The sequence below is a fragment of the Bufo bufo genome, chromosome 2 (genome assembly GCF_905171765.1).
Source record: "Bufo bufo chromosome 2, aBufBuf1.1, whole genome shotgun sequence".
Taxonomy (NCBI): Eukaryota; Metazoa; Chordata; class Amphibia; order Anura; family Bufonidae; genus Bufo; species Bufo bufo.
The window spans coordinates 281,760,301-281,782,469 of NC_053390.1; the positions used below are offsets into that span (position 1 = coordinate 281,760,301).

Genomic DNA, 22,169 nt, shown 5'->3' on the forward strand with positions numbered 1-22,169 from the left:
TTAGCTGATGCTCTCCTAGCCTCTGCTCTCTTTAGCTCCTGTCCTGCTCCTCTCTTTCATGCCACTCTCTCCTGCCCTCTAACTGATGTGTCCTAGTGCACCTGAGTTTTGATCCACAGCTTTTCCCCTCCACCACACGTGAAATGGAGTTCTCCTCTGTGTCAGGATATCAATATAATGGCACTTGCAGAGCTTCCATGGCCATGCTGATGCCCTGCACACTGTGGCTCTACACTCCCCTGCCGCAACCCCAGTCACTGCTACCTTGTTTTGGTGGAACCAACAAAAGCAAGAAAGCAGCACAGAAGCACAGAGGGACAACCAGCAGAAGAGCACAGGACAAACAAGTAAGCGAACAAGGACAGCACTGGAACACAGGTACATGAGGGAAACACACTAAAGGATTGGGCAGACAACGCTGTGCAAATTAAAAAGCCAGTACCACCCCCTTGGATTAAAGGGAGCTCATAACACTCTTGAACAAGGGCCCACACAGACCGGGAGCTGGCCCAGACTCACAGGGTGGTGTGTGAGAGTACAGTATGTACACAAAGCAAACATAGTTCCTGAAGGTCATGTCCGTCATGAAATCACACACAGTATTTATGGAAATGTTCCACTACATAATAGGCCTTCCTATTATAAAGCCGTGCTGCAGTCTGAAAAAAACCCACAAACGTTTTACTTGGAGGTGGAGAGACTAACTACATATGTAGGACCAGTTATTGGAAAATGAGCAAGCATTTAAGGAGACTAAATTCCTTGATATTGTAATTATAGCTGGAAAACAGTATTATCTGTGATTCTAAGGCCTCATGCACACGACCGTGGTGTGTTTTGCGGTCCGCAAAACACGGATGGCGTCCGTGCGCGTTCCAAAATTCGCGGAACAGCATGGACAGCCTTCAATATAAATTCCTATTCTTGTCCGCAAAGCGGGGCCACGGAACGGAGCAACGGATGCAGACAGCACATGGAGTGCTGTCCGCCAAAACGGCGGCTCGGATGCGGACCAAACAACGGCCGTGTGCATGAGGCCTAAGGAAGAGGAATAAACTTAAAGGGGTTGTCAGTTCTGAAAAAAATAAATATATAGCACTGTAAATCTGATGGGCAGCAATATATAACTAAGCTAAGCAAGTTTTCGGCAAAAAAAATATCTATTTCCTCATTTCCCTGGTTCTCTTCTGGCCCCTTGTTTACCTGCAATAACAACAATCTCTGCCCCTCCCCCTGCTCTGCAAAGGGAGTGAATACAAGAGCTGCCCTGAGTGACAAGTCTGCCTGCTGGGAGACTCAGCAGCATGTTGTATGTGTAGGACTACAAGTCCCAGCTGTACAATGACACTGCTGATACACACAGGATTTTCCCTCTACCTGTTCTTGTGCAATGCTCTGCAGAACTCCTCTGTAAGCTCCTGTGCCCAGAATTGGTCTCCTCACTGCCTGCAGCTACTCAGTAAAGCCTTCAGCTCCGAGTCTGTGCAGCTGAAGAGGTTAATGTTTTTCCTCAAGAATCCAGGGAGAGAGCAATAAGCAGCAGACTGCAGTGCAGGGGGCACGACCAGCACAGTGACGTGTCGTGTACAGGCACATATCTGCTCTCTCAGGCTTGTGCACAAAACATTATCAGAGCAGGGAGAAAAGCTGAAATCACAGGTCATGTGACCCTCAGTGAAATCTGAAATGCAGCAACTGGAGATAAAGTAAGTGAATTGTAAAGTCCTTACATTTGCCTAGTTAGAAACATACAAAGAACAAAAAAATAACTCAGACAACCCCTTTAACATCAGGTGAGAATTACACAACATTGATCATTATCCCATACTTTGCTTTAAAGGGCATGTGTCAGCAGAGTTGTACCTATGAAACTGGCTGACCTGTTGCATGTGCACTTGGCAGCTGAAGGTATCTGTATTGGTCCCATGTTCATATGTGTCTGCATTGCTGAGAAAAAAGATGTTTTAATATATGCAAATAAGTCTCTAGGAGCAACAGGGGCGTTGCAATTACACCTAGAGGCTTCGTTCTCTTTGCAACTGCCGTGTCCTCTCCACTTTAAATGTCAGCTCCAGGCGGTGTAAACCTCTTCAGGTCAGGCCCTGTCAATCAAAGTGCAGAGGGCATGGTGGGTGCAGAGAGAGCAGTGCCTCTAGGAATAATGGCAGAATCCCTGTTGCTCCTTCATTTGCATATATTAAAACATCATTTTCTCAGCAATGCGGGCACATATGAACATGGGACCAACACAGGTGCCTTCAGCTGCCAAGCGCACATGTAACAGGTCAGCCAGTTTCATAGGTACAATTCTGCTGACAGATGCCCTTTAATTCTCATCAGTTTCGTTTTTCGTGAATTGGTAAATATATTCGGTCTAGTTTTTCATGCGCTAGCCTTACTAAGTAGTAAGATGTACCAAATGTATGCTTGATTCCCAATTACTTTTGGCAGGCCATGTGTCAAGAAAGCAATAAGCTGGTGCAGATTTGCGCCATGATTTATGCTAGTTTATGGTGTACATTACACTCAATCAAAATTGAAAAAAGTTAGTAACTTCCTTGAAGTATGGTGCTTAAGCAAACATTTGTGACTCTTGCCAACCAAAAATTGAACAGGAAACTGGAAACATCTTACACACCTTCTCAATAATGCGGTTGCCCCCAAACCGTGTCACAAACTCCGCTGGGGAAGCAACAGTAAAGTCTCGATGCAGATCAAGTTTCTTATGTTCTCGTCCCTTCTTCACGAGGTGCAATCCAGACATGCTGGACCTAAACAAACATGAAGGTAAAAAAAAAATAAGTTTATTTCTTTATTTGTGAACTGATTTCTGACATACTTACTACTCAATCAATTGTAGCTACTGTCTTGTATCTATTTTTAATCATCCAGCCAACATCACTTCTTAAAGGTGTTGTCCCACGAAAAATATTCTACAGTTTTCAAACCAGCACCTGAATCTGAATACTTTTGTAATTGCATGTTCGGTAATTAAAAATGTTGTACAGCCAGCGCTTTATTCAATAAAATGTATCTGTATAGCGCCACCTGCTGTTTGTTCTTATTTCTTTGACCTGCTCACTGAGAAGGCCGCACATGCTCAGTTGCATCGTTCAACTGCCTCCTGAGCTGTGATAGGGAGAGCTGAGACACGCCCCCTGAGCTGCACCAGAAAAGACACTCCCCTTGAGCTTTCAGCTCAAATCTAGCAGAGCAATGAATGGGGAGATCTCTGGATCCGTGTGAGTTACAGGGCTGGTTCAAGCTTTGTTAGAAAGAGGTTGTCATGTATTATAAGATGTCTGATTTTCATTTTTTACATTAGTCATGGGATAATCCCTTTAAAACTACCAATAAAGGCAATCAACAATAAGTCTTTAGTACAAGCAGAAGTGTGCTTCCCACATTCAGGCCTCATGCATAGGACTGTATTTTTCATCTGTGTGATATCCCATCCATTTCTATGGGGCCATACTCATGACCATAATGATTGCGGGTACATGCGGCTGTTCTGCACATGATAGAACATGTCCTATTCTGGTCCATATTGCAGAGGAGAACACTGACTTCTATTGATGGGAGTGAGAAAAATGCAGAATGCACATGAAAGGTATCTGGATTTCGCAGATACGTTCGTTGTTTGCGGGCTGAAATACAGACAAGGTGTTGTGCATGAGGACTAAATGTATTTTTACTGTACCCTTACTGGAAAAATTATTTGTCGCCGAAAATGAGTAGAATCCAATAATACAAAAAAGTCTCCAAAGGTGTCCATAGACTATAAAGGGGTCTCCCAGTTATATAAGGTTATCCCCTATCCACAGGATAGGGAATAACTATTAGATCGGTGGGTGTCCTAGCACTGGGACCCCAAACACCCCCCTGGAATGAAATGAACGGATCAGAGGGTCAGGCCTGTGCGCAGCTGTTCCATTCATTTCTATGGGAATTCAGGAGATAGAGTACAGCGCTCATGTGGATAGGGGATAACTTCATATAACCAGAATATCACTTTAACTAAACAAACTGAAGAACATCCCAAGTCATCATTAGCATAAATACAGAATCAACGCACACGTATACAACACATAGCTAGGTCCAGAAATATTTGGACAGTGACACAATCTTCAAGATTTAGGCTCTGCACGCCATCACATTGCATCTGAAATGAAACAAGATGCAATTGAAGTGTATACATCCAGGTTTAATGCAAGGGCTTGAACAAAAATATCCTGTGAAACATTTAGGAATTGCAACCATTTTTCTACAAAGCCTCCTCATTTCTGGGGCTCAAAAGTAATTGGACAAATTAACCCCACCATAAATAAAATGTTAATTTGTAATACTTTATGGAGAATCCTTTGCAGGCAATGACTGCCTGAAGTAGGGATGAGCGAATTTCATATTTTGAAGTTCGTGTGCGGGTTGCGGTATTTACTGAATCTCGTTATGGATTCCGTTACCACAGAGAATAACGCAATTGCATGACGGAATGCCTTTAGAGGCATTCCGTCATAATAGAAGTCTATGGCCTGCATAAAGGATCTGTCCGATTTTACAATTCAGTAAATACCACAACACAAACCCGCACACAAACTTCAAAATATGAAATTCGCTCATCCCTAGCCTGAAGTTTGGAACCTATGGACATTACCAAATGCAAAGTTTCCTCCTTTGCCAGATCTTTACTGCAGATGTCTTCGTTGTTGCTTATTTGTGGGTCTTTCTGCCTTAAAAGGGAACCTGTCATCAACTTTATGCTGCCCATACTAACGGCATCATAAGGTAGAGACAGGCGAGTTGATTTCAGAGGTCTGTCATTAAAAGTTAATAGTAAGTGGATTCCGAGAACAGACATCACAATCATTGCAGACTTGGCCTGGAAAAGAGCCACGGCCACCTGAGAAGAGTCATGGTTATTCATAAATTCCTGCCCTCCCTGCCCACCTGCTGATGATCTTCTACCTAGTTGTCTCCCTTTCTCTCTAGGAGAGAACTGCCAATCATCAGCAGATGGGTGAGAGCAGGAGATTATGAATAACCAGGACTCTTCTCAGGTAGATGTGACTCTTCTCAAGGCCTGGGCTGCAATGATTATGATGCTGGTTCTCAGCAACCACTGACTTTTAGCTCATGAGTGACACACCACTGACATCAGCATTTCTGTCACTATTGTATGCTGCCCTCAGTGAGGTCAGCATAAAGTTGATGACAGGTTCCCTTTAAGTTTTGCATGCTCGATCGGGTTAAGATCTGGTGATTGACTTGACTATTGCAGAATATTCCACTTCTTAGCCTTAAAAAAACTCCTGGGTTGCTTTCGCAGTATGCTTTGGGTCATTGTCCTTCTGTACTGTGAAGTGCATTTGGTTGAATCTGAGCAGACAGTATATCCCTGTACCCTTCAGAATTCATCTGGCTGCTTCTGTCTTCAGTCACATCATCAATCAACACTAGTGACCCAGTGCCACTGGAAGCCACGTATGCCCATGCCATCACACTGCCTCCACCATGTTTTACAGAGGATGCAGTGTGCTTTGGATCATAAGCCGTTCCAAGCCTTCTCCATACTTTCTTCTTCCCATCATTTGACCTTAGTTTCATCTGTCCAAAGAATGCTGCTCCAGAACTGGGCTGGCTTTTTTACATGTTTTATCTGGCCTTTCTATTTACGAGGCTAATTAATGGTTTGCACCCTATTTGCTCTCATGAAGTCTTCTCTTTATGGCAGACTTAGGCTGCATTCACACGTCCGTGGTGTGTTGCGGACCCGTTAATTGCAGATCCGCAACACAGCAGCCCGGCACCCCCATTGAAATGCCTATTCTTGTCCGCAAGCTGCGGACAAGAATAGGACATGCTCTATCTTTTTGCGGAGCTGCGGACCCAAAATCGGGGCCGCGCTCCGCAATTGCGGCTGCAGACAGCACACTGTGTGCTGTCCGCATCCATTCCGTCCCCATAGAGAATGAATGGGTCCGCACCCTTTCCGCAAAATTGCGGAAAGGATGCGGACGTGTGAATGGAGCCTTAGAAACTGATACACCTACTTCTTGGAAAGTGTTCTTCAATTGGTTGGACGTTGTGAAGGGGTTTTTCTTCACCAAGGAAGGGATTCTTCTAGAACTTACCAAACTGTTGATTTGGCCACTACTAACATTTCTGCTTTCTCTCTGATAGATATTTTTTTCAGCCTAAGGGCTCATCCTCACGAACATAAGGGCTCTGTGCCCGTGCTGCCGACCGCAAATTGTGGTCCGCAATGCACGGGCACTTGAATGGGGTCCGCGATCCGCATCTGACTGTCCGCACCGCAAAAAAGTAGTGCATGAAGTCAAGGGTTAAACTGAATGGTGGGGTTCTCCACCTAAATCAACCACCTTCATAAGGGTATGAATCCAAGCCCGGCCACGATAACCAATGACCACACGTTTTTACAGCAAAATTATATGGCCATTGGTTGCCATAGGTGGGAGTGACTTGGTAGCATGTGGCCAGCCGCACCATGGGGTTGTACCCTGAGGATGCTCTCCCAAAAATCAGCAGTTATTACATGGCACCTACTGAAGTCAACAACCAGTAATACAGTACATGACAATCTCCGCCACCAGCTGGTAAATGTGCCCGATGTACATGTTCTGTTAATAGCTTTTCTCAGAATTGTGTTTAAATGGGAGCTGTCACCTCTCCTGACATGTCTGGTTTAGTAACTACATGCATTCCCAGAGTAATGATCTATTCTTGGGACTCTATGATGTGTCATTCCTGTATTACTCCTGCTAGAAGTTTCTGAATGGATTGTCGAAGGTCCAATTGGGTGCTACCTTTTTGGGGTGTGTCCCTGCATAGTCTGACACTATCCAATCAGTGCTGCCAGTGTCAGACGGTGCAGGGACACACCTCCAACTGGTAACACCCAGTTGGACTCTACTGCAGACTGCTGGCAATTCCTTCATAAACTTCTAGTAAGAATAATAGAGGAATGGCACAAGATAGAGTGATAAGAATAGATGCTCCAGAACTGTTAGGCCTCTTTCACATGGGCGAGATTTCCGCGCGGGTGCAATGCGTGAGGTGAACTGAATCCGGACCCATTCATTTCTATGGGGCTGTGTACATGAGCGGTGATTTTCACGCATCACTTGTGTGTTGCGTGAAAATCGCAGCATGCTCTACTTTGTGCGTTTTTCACGCAACGCAGGCCCCATAGAAGTGAATTGGGCTGCGTGAAAATCGTAAGCAAGTGCGGATGCGGTGCGATTTTCACGCACGGTTGCTAGGAGACTATCGGGATGGGATCCCGATCTTTATTATTTTCCCTTATAACATGGTTATAAGGGAAAATAATAGCATTCTTAATACAGAATGCATAGTACAATAGGGCTGGAGGGGTTAAAAATAAATAATAATTTAACTCACCTTAATCCACTTGTTCGCGCAGCCGGCATCGCTTCTGCCTTCTTCTTTGCTGTGCACAGGAAAAGGACCTGTGGTGACGTCACTGCGCTCATCACATGGTCCGTCACATGATCCATCACCATGGTGATGGATCATGTGATGAGCGCAGTGATGTCATCAAAGGTCCTTTTCCTACTGCACAGCAAAGATGAAGACAGAAGAGAAGCCGAGATGCGCGAACAAGTGGATTAATGTGAGTTAAATTATTATTATTATATATATTTTTTTTAACCCCTCCAGCCCTATTTTACTATGCATTCTGTATTCAGAATGCTATTATTTTCCCTTATAACCATGTTATAAAGGAAAATAATACAATCTACACAACACCTAACCCAAACCCGCCGATTTTTCTCACGCGCGTGCAAAACGCATTAAAATGTTTTGCACTCGCGCGGAAAAATCGCGCATTTTCCAGCGACGCACACGCAGCTTATCCGGCCCAAAACCATGACGCCCGTGTGAAAGAGACCTTACTGCAAGGTGGATGCAAGTAGTTGGTAAACCAGACATGTTAGGAAAGGGGACAGCTACTCTTTTAACACAATTCTAAGGCCGTGGCCGTATTGCAGACCGCATTTGCGGATCCGCAATACAAGGGCGCCATTCCGTGGGCATTTCGCATTACGGATGCGGACCCATTCACTTGAACGGGCTTGCAAATACAGAGATGCGGAACGGAAGCATGGAAGGGAACCCTACGGGAACACTACGGAGTGCTTCCGTGGGGTTTCGGCCCATACATCCGTTCCGCAATAAGATAGAACATGTCCTATCTTTTTGCGGAACGGGGGGATCGCGGACCCATTAAAGTGAATGGGTCCGCGATCCACTGCCCCACGCTTGGCGTTTGTGCATTACGGCCCGCAATTTGCGGGGCGCACACGTTCGTGTGGAGGCCTTAGACAAGCTACTCACTGCGGTGATGCTTACACTTACTGGTTGTTGGTGCGATTTGATGCAGATTTTCTACAGATCTCATCCTTCCGTTGAAAAGGTTGAAATCTGCACAGAAAAACGTATTTCTAAATCCACACGGTAGGTGAAATTCCACACCCAAGAAAAATGTCTAATCTCATACATTTTGCTGGGACTAAACCGCACATAATTCGCACTGTGTGTGCAGTCACCCTAAAAGTTCCCATGTCTACCGCAAGGTGCAGGTTTTTTAAACCATGTGCTGTCTGCTGCGCTATTCCACAAAATAGCAACTCCGACATATGGGAGAAATAGAAAAAAAATGTTCAAAAAGAGGTTAGAGTATCTGATAAATATTAGGGGCGGTACCCGTAATATATGAGATGTCGGGCACCAGGGGTGGAAGATCAGAGACGATATAAGATGGATCAGAGTTCGGAAGGCAGCTAAGTGGTTACGTGTAGCAGGGCTTGCATGTAGTAGTAGTATATTCAGGTCTGTCACCCTACGATCTGGGGGCTCAGAAGGCACAACAGAGACCCAAAAGGGCGATGGTAAAATACTCACATTATAGCGCCACTTCTTTGTAGGGAATTAAGAATATGAATTGAATAAGATTATCAATGGTGACACTTATCCCTAAAATAGTGCGGAATATACCCGATAGAGTATATGTAATAAAATAATAAAATATATTAGATAAAAATAATCAATAAAAATGAGCCACGTGAAAGACAAGGGAGACAAGCAAAAGGAAGAAAAATTGTTTTTTTGGATAAAAATTATGATTAAAAGAAAGGTTCACTTCACTGGTGAGGATGTCTGTCGGATAAAGCTCAAGACACCTTGAGACAGAGCCCCCCCGGCCGGGTCCGCTTTAAGATGTGGGATATGATGGCATCCAGCGGCTGATCAAAATTATTTTTTTTATCAGGTAGACAGCATGGCACTCGACATATACCAGCCAAATTTTTACTCTGTTGGCCTCCCTCCAGTGAATGGGCGCCTATGGATCAGTTTGATGCATGTGCCAGAACTTACAAGCATCTGCCATAGATATGAGGTGCAGGTCCACAGGTGCCACGTCTGGGACACACTCCTATCTCGAGAATGGGGCCCCAATAAGATAAATGAATGGGCGGCACTGCGCATCAGTCGCGGTCCAGGTGCGCGGTCAAGAGGTAGATACCTGAATATTTGTAGTATAAAGACCAGCACTCCGTAATTCCAATGATGAAAAAAGGTTTCTTTTATTCGTCACCCATGTGTGACGCGCGTTTCGACACTAGTCTGTGTCTTTATCAAAGTACAGGTGATAACAGCGCCGTTATCACCTGTACTTTGATAAAGACACAGACTAGTGTCGAAACGCGCGTCACACATGGGTGACGAATAAAAGAAACCTTTTTTCATCATTGGAATTAGAGAATGGGGCCCCATCATGGGCCACCAGGAACGGGGATGTGGCCACACATCCACAGCTCTCTCCATTCACTTCTATGGAACTTCCAAAAATCTCTAAGCATGTTGAGTTTATCGCACCTATCCTGTGCTTATCTCATGAATGACCAGATAGGAACAACCATTTGAGCCCCTTAAAAACACACACACCTGACGGATTGATTACGTGTCAATGGGAACCATTAAACGTAAAGAAAAAAAGGAAACTCCCATTCTTAAGATAGGTGATGTCAAATCAATGCAGATCTGACCACTGGGACCCCCAACGATCCTGAGAATGGGGTCCCTGAGTGTGCATGTCAGTCTATTGTTCCATTCACTTGTATGGACCTGACAATAATATCTGATTTGAAGCTTCTTAAAAAGCCTCTGTCACCATGATCAACCCTATTAAACCAGGAATACTGCCTAAGGGTACTTTCACACTAGCGGCAGGACGGATCCGACAGGCTGTTCACCCTGTCGGATCCGTCCTGACGCTATTTCGCTGTGCGGCCGCAACGTCCCCAATGACTATAATGGGGACGGGGGCCGCCAGACTTAAAAGTCAGACATGCAGGGCGGCCTCTCGCTGTGCTGCGCCAGAGCTCCGCCCCCGTCCCCATTATAGTCAATGGGGACGAAGTGGCAGTCCGGCGAAATAGCGGCAGGACGGATCCGACAGGGTGAACAGCGCCGCTAGTGTGAAAGTAGCCTAATAGGGTTGATCATGCTGATTAAAATTATACCTTAGTTAGGTTTCTATGTAGCAGTGTTCCAGAAATATGAGTATTTTTATTATTAAGCAAATTAGCACTTTCAAGCAGTAAGGGGATGGTCAGAGGACTTGGAGCACCGCTATTCATCTCCTCTAGGCAGAGAGCTAGACATCTCATCTAGCCCTTTATTCTCATGCCTCCTTTACCCATCTCTATAATGCATGACTAAATTGACATTACACCCTGTTTACTTATGTACCCCCCAAAATCGTCAATATGCAAATACTTCATGAGCCCCTCCGAATAAAACAATGGTGCAATAGTGGTTTTATAATGTAACAAAGTATTGGAGGTCCAGGGGCTTTGCAGAGAGAACAAGAGGGAGGATTGAGAGGCAAGTATTCTCTCCTACCCCGTACAGCGCTCGCTACGCTGTCACCAGTGAGTGCCGTATGTCATCAGCAGGAAAGCAAGATTCGCTAATGTGCTGCTGATTACAGGCAGGTCCCCAGTCCAGTACTCCCTGGTGGCAGCAGAGGGGGTGTATGCTGAGAATAAAGGAGTACATAAGTGGCAGCATGTAATGTCATTTAGGTCATACACTATTGGGATGGGTGGCAGAGGCGTGAGAATACAGGGCTAGATGAGATGTCTACCCCTGTTAATCATAGGGGAAGGAGGAGCGACCAGAGGAGATGGGCGTTAAAACAGCAGTGCTCCAAGACCTCTGGCCCACACGAAAGAGCTAATTTACATAGTAACATAATACATAATACTAAAATGCTGATATCTCAGGAACGTTGCTACTTAGAAACCCAACTAAGGTATCATTTTAATCAGCATGATTAATCCTACCAGGCAGTATGCCTGGTTTAATAGGGTTGATCATGCTGACAGAGGCTCTTTAAATGAAAACATTATTTTCATGTGATAATGTGCGGCATTGAAATATTCACTGTATGGCATATCATTTGTACATTTACAACGTGTTATTGTCTCATGTATTCCTTCACCGAATACCCACATAATCCACATGAAATACACAGGGAAATACATGCTGTACTTTATACGGGATATATCCTTACGACACTGACCTGTAATACACACGGTGTAAAAAGCGACTAGCATTGAGCAAACTTGTATTTTCAAGTTCGGCGTACAAGGTTGGGGTCATCTAAGAATTCCGTTATGGTTTCTGCTACCACGGACCATAACTTATGATGCGTGGTAGCGGAATCCATGCCGGAATTCTTAGATGACCCCAACCTTGTACGCCGAACTTGAAAATACAAGTTCAAGTTCGCTCATCCCTAAAAGTGACATTTCCCTTCTCGCCATGTATTCAGAGCAGATTACACATCAGATGTGAGGTATCATACACACCCTTAAGCACAGAAGTGTATAAGGGGGGGGGGATTTTGGCCACTTCCTTTCTTCTGTGTGTGACAGTGCTGCAGGTCTTTGGGGAGTGCTTTCTGAGCAATTCCCCAGTGTAACATTAGACTGGTTCTTTATCTGATTGCAGACTTTGGGGAAGGGCAAAGGGATCCATAGAATGACCTCAGCTCCTGACATGTGCAGCATCCATGGCTGCGAGCACCGGCCTCCTGCCTGCCCCGGAAGCTATAGCGACAGCACACGCAGTCAGTGTCCTTGTCGTGGGGAGATGAGAACACAGAAGAAGCTGCTACCACCTCTCTACTGACCTCTTTATACAGGGAAACCAGCGGCTGTTCTCCTGGCTGTCCATTGTGAAACATGGCTTTGTAGCCGCCACCACCCTGCCCCCTTCTCTTCCTTCCAACTTCACAGGCGGCTTGTCAAAGTCTCCTCTCCCCGCCACCTATTTCCTCTCCAGAGCCGCCCGCTGCCCTCTGGCGGCCAAGTGCGGGACAGCACGGAGAAACGTAAACACGCAGGGCGCTAGGGCGAGCGCAGACTAGTGGCAATGGCCACGTTTCCTTTATCCATTAGAAGGCGACCCCAGACTCCCAGAGCAGTGGTGATGGTCACAGGCAGGATCAACACAACTGGCGAGGGTCATGAATGCAGTTATGCCAGTTTTTTTTTAATATCTGCCGAAAAATGGTGGCAAATGTATATAGAACATGCGTCCCACTACTAGACAGGTGGTAATACCTTTTTTAACCCTTCCCACCACAGTCAATTTTGGCCTTAATGGAGTAGCGGTATTTTGTATATGAATTTTTTTTGGGGTGGCGTTTTTTTTAATTATTTGTTTTATTACTTGTTTTTAGGGAGCTTTATTTGGTACAAATTTTTATTTTTTATTTTTTATGAAAGGCATGGTGTATGCCAGAAAACTGGTGTCAAAAAGTTACATGCCATGCTTGTGCAAAATTTAGCGACTTATTTTTTTGGGGGGGTACTTTTCCAAAAGTGGGCAGTGCAGCTGCGGCCAGGAAACTGCTGCCATGCTGGCGTAGATTTACATTTTGGCGCATTGATTTTCTCCCTGATGTGTTCTTAAAGGAGTATTCCGGTTATAACAAGTTATCCCTATCCACAGGACTAATGGATTGGTGGGGGATCTGCTGCTGGGACCCGCACTGATCATGAGAACAGGGGCCCCATACTTTGTGGAGCCCTCCTGAAATGCACAGGCTAGCTGGTTGTAAATGCACCGCTGTTCCATTAATTTCTATGGGGTGCTGAGCGCTGTACTGGTATGACATTTAGTTTTCTTAACATTTTAATTACTACATTTGCCCAATAGAACTCCTTTAAAAAAAATATATATATATATATATATATATATATATATATATATTTCATTAATGTTGCTTTGGAAGGTGAGGTGACCAATTTTATTTTTCTAAAAATATTAAACTTTTTTTTTTTTAGTCCCACTAGGGAACCTGACTCTCTCTTTGTTGCCTTCAGATACTGATGGAAAATGCTGGTCTGAATACTGCCTTCTGAAAGTGGTCTTGCAAACTATTATGCCTGTCGGTGAAAAACCTACGAGCAGCGTATTACACCTTGCCTCTGCAGTAAAATGGCCGACCTGGGAGCCCTTGGTGGGCCCAGATGCCATAGTAACCCATCGGCAGGCTCGTATTTGCATTGCAGGAGGGGACCAGTTCCTCTGTCTAGCCGTTTAGAAGCCACAGTGGCTATTGATTATGGTATCTAAGGGGTTATACTTTGAGTTACAGGAATATGCAACTGTATAGCAATATGCTTTGTATCAGTGTGAACAGTGTTACATCTGGCTACACTCCAAATGGGGTAGAATTGGGAAAAAACACAATTCTGATAAAGGTTTTTATTTTTTTACACTGTGCGGTAAAATTGACCTGTTATCTTCATTCTCCAGGTCAGTACGGTTCCAACGATACCACATTTGTATAATTTTTCTTGCGTTTTAATACAGATTTTTTTTTTTTAACCTTTTTCATAACCATATTCTGACCCCTATAACTCTTTTGTAACTATGTGTACGGGGCTGTGTGAGGGCTCTTTTTTTGCAGGACGATCTGTTCTTTTCAGTAATACCAATTTTAAGTGTGTGCGACCTTTTGATCACTTTTTATAAAAAAATTATTGGGTAGTTGAAGTGACAAAAAATGGCAAATTGGCTGTTTTTTTTTTTTTTCCTGCTACGCCATTTGCCGTATGCCATTAATATTGTTATATTTTAATAGTATGGGCATTTTCGCATGCGGCGATGCCCATTGTGTTAATTTTTTTTTATTGGTTAAGTATTTTTAGTTTAAGGAAAGGGGGGTGATTTGAACTTTTATTTAAAAAAAATAATATATATATATTTGCAAAAGCTTTTTTTAACTTTTTTTTAAGTCACCTTGGGTGACAATAACTGCCAATCATTTGATTGCCCATAGTATTAAGTGATGGCTAAATAGCCATCATTGAAGCCTTCAATTGCACTATATCAATACAAGGCTGCCACCTAGTGGCCTGTATTGATATATACATCTAATTGACTCGGAAGGCCGCTTGGGTCTTCGGTCAATTAGATCGTAGTAACAGGTCCTCCGATCTCAGCCGGGGAATGCTGTTACCGGACCAGAAGCGCACGACTTCCGGTTCCTGTCTGCGCAGATGCCATAGTCACATTTGAGGATTTATAGATAATTTGAAAGTAAAATTAGTCAGGTGTTTTCAATCAACTGGAGGACAATCAGGTGTGACTGGGTGACCTGTTTATTTTAAAGAACATGGATCTATCAATGTCTGATCTTCACAACACGTTTGTGGAGTTGTATTGTGGCATAAACAAAGAACATTTCTGAGGACCTCAGAAGAAGAGTTGTTGATGCTCATCAGGCTAGAAAAGGTTACAAAACCTCTAAAGCGTTTGGACTCCACCAAGTCACAGTCAGACTGTGTACAAATGGAAGAAATTCAAGACTATTATTACCCTCCCCAGGAGTGGTCTGATCTGTGTGTGTCTACGTGCTCTACGTCCTGACGCTGTACGCATTCAGGTCACAGTGCAGCACCCAGAAGACCAGGGAGGGGTGAATAGAGCCGTACAGTGCTTCCCTCACCGCTCCCCACATGCAGATAACCGCTTACATAATGGAGGCAGTTATTAGCATTCAGACTATGAGATGCACTGCCATTTTCCCTCATTTGTGGGGGGGAGGGGGGAAGTGCGTCTTATAGTCCGAAAAAAAGGATACTTTAAGTAATATTGTACTATTTTACTATAAAACTAGCTCTGAAGTTGTTCCTATATACTGTAGAACTGCTTCTCCCTGCCTTCTATACTTACGGTCACTGTTGAGCATTGACTGCCCACTCTGCTATATATCCCCATTAGTGAATATGGCATACGGAGCACAGAAACATTGTAGCATGTCAGGGAGACAGGGAAGAAGTACTTCTATAGTATATAACAGGGATCAGCAACCGTCTGCACTCCATTTGTTGTGAAACTACAACTCCCAGCATGCTCCTTTCACTTCTGTTGGAGTTCAGAGAACAGCCAAGCAAGTGTGCATTATGGGAGATGTAGTGTCACAACACCTGGAGTTACAGATGTTGCTGATCCCAGGTATGTTGAAGCTTAGGAGGGAGGCAGTGAGGGCAGCAGGGTGGCTCTGTAAAGGCTCATGACTATGAGTGTAAGGGCTCTGTGCCAGTATTGTGGACTGCAAATGGCGGGTCTGCAATATATGGGCACTGGCCGTGTACACTGGCCATTGGCTTGATTGGGTCCACAATTCGCAAGGTACGGCCAAACATAGGATATGTCCTATCTTTTGCAGAGAGGAGGCACTGATTGGAAGCCCACGGAAACCCTACGAAGCGCTTCAGTGGGCTTTTGGGTCCATGCCTCCGCACCGCAAAAGATAAGACATGTCTTATCTTTTGCCGTATCTTGTGGATTGCGGACCCATTCAAGTCAATGGGTCCGCATCCGAGGCACTGAGTGCACATGGCTGGTGCCCATGCATTGCGGACCAGTATGTATGGTCCACAGCAGGAGCACGGAGACCTTACATTCGTGGGCATGAACCCTAAGAGTGATCAGTCTCTCCGCTGAACACCGATTAAGAACAACTTCAGAGTTATGTGTTGTTGTTTTTTTACTAAAATAGTACAAAATCACTTAATAAAGTATATTGCAAATGTAATCATAATTACTTCCCCTATACTTTAACCCGTAGAGCAGCGGTCCCCAACCGCCGGGCCGCGGCCCAGGACCGGGCCGTGGAGGATTGTTAGCCGGGCCGCGGCGATCAGGGCAGTCTTTAACTCTGTACTAATGAAGCGCTTCCATTATGGAAGCGCTTCATTAGTACAGAAGGACCAGGGAGCGGTGAAGGATCTGTACTCACCGCTTCCTGGTCCTCGGCTCGGCTATCGGCTGTGCATGTCTGCGCACAGCGTGAGGTCGCTCTGTGACGTCACACTGTGCGCCGCTATACACAGCCAGCCGACAGCAGAATGAAGAGGATCGCGATGGTGACCAGGAGCAGGAGAGGTAAGTGTTTTTTTATTTTTATTTTATTTGCACTGATGGCTGACCTGGGGGACATGGGGCTGACATGGGGGGCTTATGGGCTGGCTGACATGGGGGGCTTTTGGGCTGGCTGACATGGGGGGCTTATGGGCTGGCTGACATGGGGGGCTTATGGGCTGGCTGACATGGGGGGGCTTATGGGCTGGCTGGCATGGGGGGCTTATGGGCTGGCTGACATGAGGAGCTAATGGGGGGGCTTATGGCTGACATGTGGGGCTAATGGGGGGCTTATGGCTGACATAAAGGGCTAATGGGGGCTTATGGCTGACATGAAGGGCTAATGGGGGGTTTATGGCTGACATGAAGGGCTAATGGGGGCTTATGGATGACATGAGGGGCTAATGGGGGGGGGCTTATGGCTGACATGAAGGGCTAATGGGGGGGCTTATGGCTGACATGAAGGGCTAATGGGGGCTTATGGCTGACATGAGGGGCTAATGGGGGGGGCTTATGGCTGACATGAGGGGCTAATGGGGGCTTATGGCTGACATGAGGGGCTAATGGGGGGGGCTTATGGCTGACATGAAGGGCTAATGGGGGGGCTTATGGCTGACATGAAGGGCTAATGGGGGCTTATGGCTGACATGAGGGGCTAATGGGGGCTTATGGCTGACATGAGGGGCTAATGGGGGCTTATGGCTGACATGAGGAGCTAATAGGGGCTTATGGCTGACATGAGGGGCTAATGGGGGGTTATGGCTGACATGAGGGGCTAATGGCTGACATGAGGGGCTAATGGGGGGCTTATGGCTGACATGGGGGGCTTATGGCTGACATGAGGGGCTAATGGGGGGCTTATGCCTGACATGAGGGGCTAATGGGGGGCTTATGGCTGACATGAGGGGCTAATGGGGGGCTTATGGCTGACATGAGGGGCTAATGGGGGGCTTATGGCTGACATGAGGGGCTAATGGGGGCTTATGGCTGACATGAAGGGCTAATGGGGGCTTATGGCTGACATGAGGGGCTAATGGGGGGCTTATGGCTGACATGAAGGGCTAATGGGGGCTTATGGCTGACATGAGGGGCTAATGGGGGGCTTATGGCTGACATGGGGGGCTTAGGGCTGACATGAGGGGCTAATGGGGGGCTTATGGCTGACATGGGGGGCTTATGGCTGACATGAGGGGCTAATGGGGGGGTTATGGCTGACATTGGGGGGGGTGTATGGCTGACATTGGGGGCTGATAGATGGCTAAAGGTTTGGTTGTTGATCTGAGCCATTGGGGGTCTAATCTGAGGTCTGATTAACATTGGGGGTCTGATTGCTGGTCTGACCTAAGGTGTAATGAAAAATATTTTTTTCTTATTGTTCTCCTCTAAAATCTAGGTGCATCTTATAGGGCGAAAAATACGGTACAGTGCAGCAGAGACCAGTGCAGCAGAGACCAGTGCAGCAGAGACCATAGTCAGTTTATATAGTCATTATATAGTGTTATATATTTTAATATGCACCTTTGTGTTTTGTTATGCGCGTGAAACAGTCGGCCCCGCCCATCCCCCAAACCCCCCCCCCCTCCCCCCCCCAACAAAAAAAGTTTTACAAAAAAAGTTTCTACCCCAAAAAAAAAGCGTCCTTTTCCCGAAATAAAGTTAAAAAAAATAGACAAATTGGGCATCGTCGCGTCCGTATTGACCGGCTCTATAAAAATATCACATGACCTAACCCCTCAAATGAACACTGTCAAAAAAATTAAATAAAAACTGCTAAAAAAATACATTTTTTTGTCACCTTACATCACTAAAAGTGCAACACCAAGCGATCAAAAAGGCGTATGCCCCCCAAAATAGTACCAATCAACCCGTCATCTCATTCCGCAAAATGATACCCTACCTAAGACAATCGCCCAAAAACTGAAAAAACTATGGCTCTCACAATATGGAGACACTAAAACATTCAAAAATTCAAAAATATTATTGTGTAAAACTTACATAAAGAAAAAAGTAGACATATTAAGTATCTCCACGTCCGTAAGAACCTGCTCTATAAAAATATCACATGACCTAACCCCTTTAGGTGAACACCGTAAAAAGAATTAAATAACGGTGTCAAAAAAGCAATTTTTTGTCACCTTACATCACAAAAAGTATAATAGCAAGCGATCAAAAAGTCATATACACCCTAAAATAGTACTAATCAAACCGTCATCTGATCCCCCAAAAAATGAGCCCCTACACAAGACAATCGCTTAAATTTTTTTTTTAAATAAGGCTTTCAGATTGTGGAGACACAAAAGAATAATTTTTTTTTCAAAAATGCTTTATTATGTAAACATGAAACAAACAACCCAACAAAAAAGTAGTCATATTTGGTATTGTCACGTCCGTAACAACCTGCTCTATAAAAATACCACATGATCTAACCTGTCAGATGAACGTTGTAAATAACAAAAAATAAACTGTGCCAAAATATTTTTTTGTTACCTTGCCTCACAAAAAGTGTAATATAGAGCAACCAAAAATCATATGTACCCTAAAATAGTACCAACAAAACTACCACTTTATCCCGTAGTTTCCAAAATGGGGTCACTTTTTTGGAGTTTCCACTCTAGGGGTGCATCAGGGGGGGCTTCAAATGAGACATGGGGTCAAAAAACCAGTCCAGCAAAATCTGCCTCCCAAAAACCATATGGCATTCCTTTCCTTCTGCGCAATGCCGTGTGGCCTTACAGTTTACAACAGGACTCGACAAATCCTGGTGCCTGGGTATTTGCCCCTGCTTGAAAATAGGCCCAGCACACCAGCAGCCGGGCGCAGCCACTGGAGGGTTAAGACCGCGAGCAAAATGAAACCTTTTTTTTTTAGCACTTGCGCCCAGGCTCAGACTGCCACTCTGCCCGGACCCCTCAGCTTTCGGCTCCATCGTGGTTTGGCCACTCTCTCTCGCCGTCTATCGGTCGCAGCGTGCTGATGTCGCCGTGCATCATCTTCAGGGCAGTTGAAAATGGCGAAGCCTTTACCGGAGCCCGGCCGGTACTTATGTGATAACTGTCCGGCAGACAATCCGAGCCCGTGTTCAGGTGTGAGAGCCTCGGCGGGGGAAGAGGAGTTAGTGCAGGGGAGGCAGAGCGGGAGCACAGGTAGCGGCGCTGCACTCGCTGACAATTGGAGGGAAGACAATCAGCCCATCATCATTCCTCCTGCTGTATACGGCAGGGGACATGATCGGGCAGCGCAACATCCCAGGGCACCAAGTGCTGCCAGGTCCCTGCACTGCCGGCTCTGCGGCGGTAAATGATGCGCTCTGCACTTATCCGGTAGGCTCAAAGTTTGTAATGTCTGCCTGCTACAGCCAAGTTGGCCTCGAGCACGGCCATGAACCCAGCGGAAAGCTGCATACCTGTTGCCGTCATTAGGCCGGAGCTCCTGCTAGCCACAACTGGTGGCCATTCCTGCACCGTGCTCCATCCCTGCAGTTACCATTCGGCCATTTCTTAGTTCTGTCCCTTTCTAGGAAAGCTGGGTGACAGCCTGTATACCACACAGAATGCCGGGTGGCAGCTCCTAGGAGAGCTGTTTGGTATATAGGCTGTCTGTCACCCAGCTTTCCTGGTCTCCTGAGGAGAATATATCTCAGTATAGGAACATTTAGATACGTTCTCATATGATGTACCCATTCAGGAGTCTTGGAAAGCCGGGTTGCAGCTCCTATGAGAACTAAGACTACTGAATTGCCAAATCATCTGATGACTTCTCTATATGTTCCTATACTGAGATGTATTCTCCTCAGGAAAGCTGGGTGACAGGCTGTATACCACACAGCTCTCCTAGGAGCTGCCATAAGACTCCTGAAGGGCTAAATCATCTGATAACTTCTCTATATGTTCCCGTACTGAGATATATTCTCCTCAGGAAAGCTGGGTGACAGGCTGTATACCACACAGGTCTCCTAGGAGCTGCCATAAGACTCCTGAATGGCCAAATCATCTGATGACTTCTCTATATGTTCCTATACTGAGATATATTCTCCTCAGGACTAGGAGACCAGGAAAGCTTGGTGACAACCCATGAGAGAGCTGGAAGGCCCCTCAGTATTCCTAGGGTAATTCCAATGGAAATATTTTCCACAGAGGATTACCTGTTGTGGATTTTTATCAAACTCTACATGTAGCGTGTGGATTTGCTGTGGAATTCAGCCACGATCAGTTACACATGGTGAAATCATATATTACCACGGTGCGGATTTGAAATGTGCACAGTAGGTTCATTCCCAGATAGCAAGTAATTGTGCTGCAAGTTTGAAAATGACTTGCTAAGCTATTGCCAGACTTGCCAAGCTTCACAAGTATGTTGCAAACTTGCAGCAAGTCTGCTTTGCAAGTCTCTAGATTAACTTGCTTTTGCAAACTTGCTGCAAGTTCTCGTTAAGTTATGTGTGCAATAGTCATCCCACCACTAGGGGTCACTGTGGCTGAATATTCTTTCCATGCTCCCTGCTATAAGATTTTTCTTTCATTGGTCTTGGCAGCCATTTTACATTAACTTTGGCAGTGGTGTGAGGTAAGATGAGTGGAAACTGAGGTCTGATATAAAGTTCAGTGAGGTAGAAATCATGGATTTACTAAGCATGATATGATAGACTCAGACACACCCCCTCTTCACAGAACTGCTGTCTGAGGAGAGAGACTGCAGCGTGCTGTCTGAGGAGAGAGACTGCAGCGTGCTGTCTGAGGAGAGAGACTGCAGCGTGCTGTCTGAGGAGAGAGACTGCAGCGTGCTGTCTGAGGAGAGAGACTGCAGCGTGCTGTCTGAGGAGAGAGACTGCAGCGTGCTGTCTGAGGAGAGAGACTGCAGCGTGCTGTCTGAAGAGACAGACTGCAGCGTGCTGTCTGAAGAGACAGACTGCAGCGTGCTGTCTGAGGAGAGAGACTGCAGCTTGCACCCTCCTATCTCCTATTGCTGCCCTGCACAGACCTCCTGCCCCTACTTCTTATATGAATCCCCCTCAGAGCCCCTTCCACCTACTTGCTGTGTCCACCCTTCCTGTGCATCCCGGGCCCCTGTCTCACTACTATGCCTGTTATTATGGGGGCATCTCAACCTTCTAATGTCACAGGTTCATGTGACTGTGCCCCCCACCCTGTACTGTGCCCCTTACCTTGTACTGTGTCCATTTATACCCTGCATTGTGCCCTCTTAACACACCCTGTACAGTGCCCCTATGGCAGTGTTATCACATTCACTGTATGGCGGTGGTATCCAATAACTGGATGGCCATAACTGCATCCCTTTCCCTGCCCACAACACCTTTATTAGACCTGGCATGAACAGGAAAAATATGCAGATTGCGATGCTAAGGACTTTTGCTCCACAATTTGTTTAAGAAATACGCCTAACATAGACGTATTTCTGTATAATAAATGCCCCCTAATTGTATTATTATTCGGGGGTAGGGCTAATCTTTTCATATCTTATAGATTCTAGTGTATTATACTGTGCCTTGTATTTCCCAGTAGATAAATGATCCTTGGGACACAGTCCTCACCCCTGACCACCAGGACCAGGCAGCGCTCTGTCAGTACATGGCGGCCTCCCCTCCGCTGTGTACTGGGGCTTATTCTGACACTAGGACTGGGTTCACATGACATTTTTGACAAAAAATATATACATTAACACAT

General features: G+C 45.5%; 1 protein-coding gene across 4 annotated transcripts in view; it reads right to left on the reverse strand.

The window, feature by feature from the left end:
* ACACB (acetyl-CoA carboxylase beta) overlaps window positions 1-22,169 on the reverse strand; it is a 226,043-nt gene that overhangs the window by 138,193 nt on the left and 65,681 nt on the right. For 3 of the 4 annotated variants that reach the window (XM_040416600.1, XM_040416598.1, XM_040416599.1), the window contains exon 3: window positions 2,639-2,771. In XM_040416600.1, coding sequence (XP_040272534.1) covers window positions 2,639-2,771 — 133 coding nt within the window. Of the gene's footprint in view, window positions 1-2,638; window positions 2,772-12,241; window positions 12,393-22,169 lie in introns of those variants that run through there. The other variant, XM_040416601.1, reaches the window with a different exon arrangement.